The sequence below is a fragment of the Echinops telfairi genome, unplaced genomic scaffold (genome assembly GCF_000313985.2).
Source record: "Echinops telfairi isolate 266 unplaced genomic scaffold, ASM31398v2 ScPeMD7_41;HRSCAF=154, whole genome shotgun sequence".
NCBI classification, from domain to species: Eukaryota; Metazoa; Chordata; class Mammalia; order Afrosoricida; family Tenrecidae; genus Echinops; species Echinops telfairi.
Genome location: NW_022103939.1, coordinates 1,944,330 through 1,948,353, shown reverse-complemented (window position 1 = coordinate 1,948,353; position 4,024 = coordinate 1,944,330). Strand labels below are relative to the sequence as shown.

General features: G+C 42.1%; 1 protein-coding gene across 1 annotated transcript; it reads left to right on the top strand.

The window, feature by feature from the left end:
- The first annotated feature begins 1,146 nt into the window (after positions 1 to 1,146).
- On the top strand, positions 1,147 to 2,103 carry LOC101656348 (olfactory receptor 51Q1-like). Its single transcript, XM_004717078.3, has one exon. The coding sequence runs from the start codon at positions 1,153 to 1,155 to the stop codon at positions 2,101 to 2,103; it is 951 nt and encodes a 316-aa protein (XP_004717135.2). The 5' UTR covers positions 1,147 to 1,152.
- Positions 2,104 to 4,024: the final 1,921 nt, after the last annotated feature.

Here is a 4,024-nt window from a genome sequence, read left to right as displayed (position 1 = left end):
AAATACTATCCTGAAAACTTGTCTTTTCTGGATGATAGCCCTTACGTTTCTATTTCCCTTGTCTTCTTCTCTGCCCTGAAAATGGCTCACCCAATGTCCTTTAGAGGTTGTAGAAACTTCTAAAGTGAGTCCGGATCCTTTAAATGGAGAATGTACACAAACGGCATGAACTAGGCAGGGCTTCCTGACCCACACCTCTCTAAAGGAGCGACTATGTTTTCCCGACCAGGCAACTATGCCACAGTGAGGTCCAGAAGCCATTATAGGTAAAAATATTGACTGTAACCTGACCACAAAGACAAGTCAGAGCAGCAAAGAAGCAGAGCTAGTAAAAACCCCAAACCCTGAACAAACTACCACAATACATAATGCAAGAGTCCCCATCACTCCCACTGGTAGAGAGTCTCTAGGAATGTAAAGTGTACGAAGAATGATTTGAAGGCTGGAAGTACATCCCTGGGTGCTGCTGTGTGTCGTTGAATCAGTTCTGCTGCATGGAGACACTGGGTGTGGACAGAACAGAGTTCATCCATTGGATGTTCTTGGCTGTTGAGGTGATAGAAGCACATTGCCAGGTCTTTTCTTTTTGATGCCTTTGGGAACAACTACCAAACTTTAGCTGACATATGACCACAAGTCATTTGCCACATGCAGTATAAATCCCAGAATCCTCTCATCATTAAAATACTTTCACATGATTCATCTTTTTTCTGTTCCCACAACACTTCTTATATGCTTATGCATACTCACACTTGGAAACACTTGAGCCTTGTATCCATCCATTTAATTATTTCTCTTAGATAGCTCATATGAACATCAAACTTATCATACATGCATACATATACTATACATACATATACACATACATATCATACATACATATGCATACATATACTCCAAATCTATTATTTTAGGGCTTCATATTAAAGACATTTTTGCTACCATAATCCAAACAGTTCTAAAATAAAAACCAGGGGCTCATCCATTATAGGCTGTTAGAATTATAGCTAATTATATAGCTCAGCAATATTCTAAAAAGTAATCCAAACACAACTGAGTCTTGAAATGAATAAATAATGACTATCTGATTATAACACACTAATGATGTTCTTATTGTGGGAAACAGAGATTCTGGATCCTTATCCATCAGTCATGTCCACGGTAAATAACACCACCCAAGATCCCTTTTTCTTCATTCTCACGGGCATCCCTGGATTTGAGGACATTCATATCTGGATCTCCATTCCCTTTGGCTGCTTCTACACCATCTCCATCATGGGCAACACCACTATTCTCACTGTCATCCACAAAGAGTCGTCTCTCCACCAGCCCATGTACTTATTTCTCTCCATGCTGGCCCTGACTGACCTGGGTCTCACCCTCACCACCCTGCCCACAGTCATGCAGCTCCTCTGGTTCAACAATAATAAGATCAGATTCGAAGCCTGTTTTGCTCAGTTATTTTTCCTGCATGGGTTTTCATTCATGGAATCCTCTGTCTTGCTGGCAATGTCCTTTGACCGTTATGTGGCCATCTGTCGCCCCCTCCATTACGCCTCCATCCTCACCAATGAAGTCATTGGCAAGATTGGCATAGCCATCATTTGTCGCTGTGTTCTCGCTGTTCTTCCCCCTCTTTTCCTGCTCAAGCGCCTGCCCTTCTGCCGCTCACACCTTCTCTCTCACTCCTACTGTCTCCACCAGGATATGATCCGTCTGGTCTGTGCTGACATCCGAGTCAACAGCTGGTATGGACTTGCTCTGGGTATTCTCATTATTGTGTTAGACCCATTACTCATTTTGCTCTCCTATTCACTCATCTTGAAAAATATCTTTGGGAGAGCCACCTGGACTGAGCGCCTACGGGCCCTCAATAACTGTCTGTCTCACTTTCTGGCTGTTCTAGTTCTCTATGTCCCCATGGTGAGTTTGTCCATGACTCACCGCTTTGCAAAACATGCTTCACCATTGGTTCATGTGGTTATTGCCAATGTCTACTTGTTGGTTCCTCCTGTAATGAATCCCATCATTTACAGTGTGAAAACGAAGCAGATCCGCCAGGGAATCTTTAACCTGCTTTTCCAGAGGAAGTTGAACTTTTAAAAGAACTGAAAAGATGCAGGATGTGCTAGGCCAATCTTGCTCTTAACGAGCCATGATGTTTTAAGAAAAATAAATTAAAGGTATACAGGAGGGACCAAAAGAAACTCTGGAAAAAGCTAGGCTGGGCGGAGCTTTCGTAGTATGCATTTTCCGCCTGGGCCAGCATCCAGCCACTTCCTCTGAGTTAGGGCACCTAGTTGTATCGCCTGGAAAGTATCTCTCTGGTCATAGTGAATTTTTTCATAAAAACAACTTTCCTCAAAAGTAGGTTTTTGTGATGATTGATTTAAGAGAACAGTGTTTGTGAAATTTTGTTTCCTGCTGTGGGGAAAATGCCACAGAAACTGTTGTGATGTTGAGCATAGCTTACAAGACCAGCACCATGGGAAGAACTTAAGTGCATGAGTGGTTTTCTCATTTCAAAAAAGGTGACATGTTGATTGATGACAACACACTTCACTTTGGACATCCGTTAGCTTCCCAAATGGACAAAAACATCGACAAATTTCGTACACTTGTGCTCAAAGACCGATGACAGACCATTGAAGAGATATGCAAGTTTTCTGTACTACCTTGGAGCTCAGTTCAGCAGATTTTAATGAAGATTTGAGAATGAGAAAGGTCTCTGTGAAATGTGTGCCTCGGGTTCTGACTGACCAGGAAAAAGAGCTTCCACTGGAAACTTGGCTTGCTTTGAAAGAACAGCCCCAAAGCACCCAGACTTTTTCCCGCTAGGCCATTACTGGTGAGGAGACGGGGTGGGGGTGGGGTGGGGTGGGGGGCTATTCTTACAACCCTGGAAGCAATCATCAATCATGCCAGTGGAAGATTCCATTATCACCTGGCCCCCAAAAAAGCTTGTCAAGTGAAATCAAAGATCAAGATGATATTCGTTTGTTTTTGGTTTTGTTTTTTATGTGAGGGGATATTTGGAGTTTGTTCCACCAGGTCAAGCTGTTAATCAAGGTTTTTTCTATTTCTGTAAGATTGCAAAAGAACATGCGACAAAAAAGACCTAATTTGTGGCAGACGGGGGACTGGTTTTGCCACCATGACTATGCCCCTACTCAAGCAACCATCTCAGTGAACCAGTTCTGGGCAAAAAAACAGCATACCTCTCTTGCCCCATGCACTCGACCTCACTCCGTGGGACTTCTTTTTGTTTCTGTGAATAAAGATGGACATAAAAGGACAATGATTTGACAAAATAGAAGTGAAGAAAAAAAATGGAGCGGCTGTCAGCCATCCACACAGATGAGTTTGAAAAATGTTTCCTAGAATGGGATCTCAGATTTGACAAGTGTATTAAGTGTAATAAAGAGTACTTTGAAGGTGAACAGGTTGTGTGGTAAAAAAAAAATTTAAATGCACAGCTTTGGGGAAAAATATCCTGTTTTTTTGGGGGGTAGCCCTCATAAATCAAATTAAATCTATGCTCTGCCTTCATGACAGTGCTGCTGTTATTAAATATAGAATGGAAAACAAGAATTGTGTGAGAAACACAAAATGTCAGTAAATATGGGAAAATGCCTACTGAAACGGAAATGTGCTTATTACCTTATAAATAATACCAAATCAAATGTTAGTTCTTAATTGAACACAGATCCTCATTCATTCTCAATCATAAATAAACTATTATTACTTCTGTTAGGCACCATCCAGTAGGGTCTGACTCAGTGAGACTACGTACACCAGAATGAAGCGCTGCCTGGTCCTGCCAATCTCCACCACTCTTGCTTTATTGCGGCCCAGTATTACAGCTACTTTATCAGCTCACTTAACTGAGGCTCTTCTTTGCTAATCCGCTACTTCACCAGGCCTGCTGTCTTTTTCCAGGGAATAGGAGCTTGGGTGTCATAGTTGTTATGCGTTGGGCTGCTAACTACAAGGTCAGCAGTTTGAAATGACCAGCTGCTCCTCA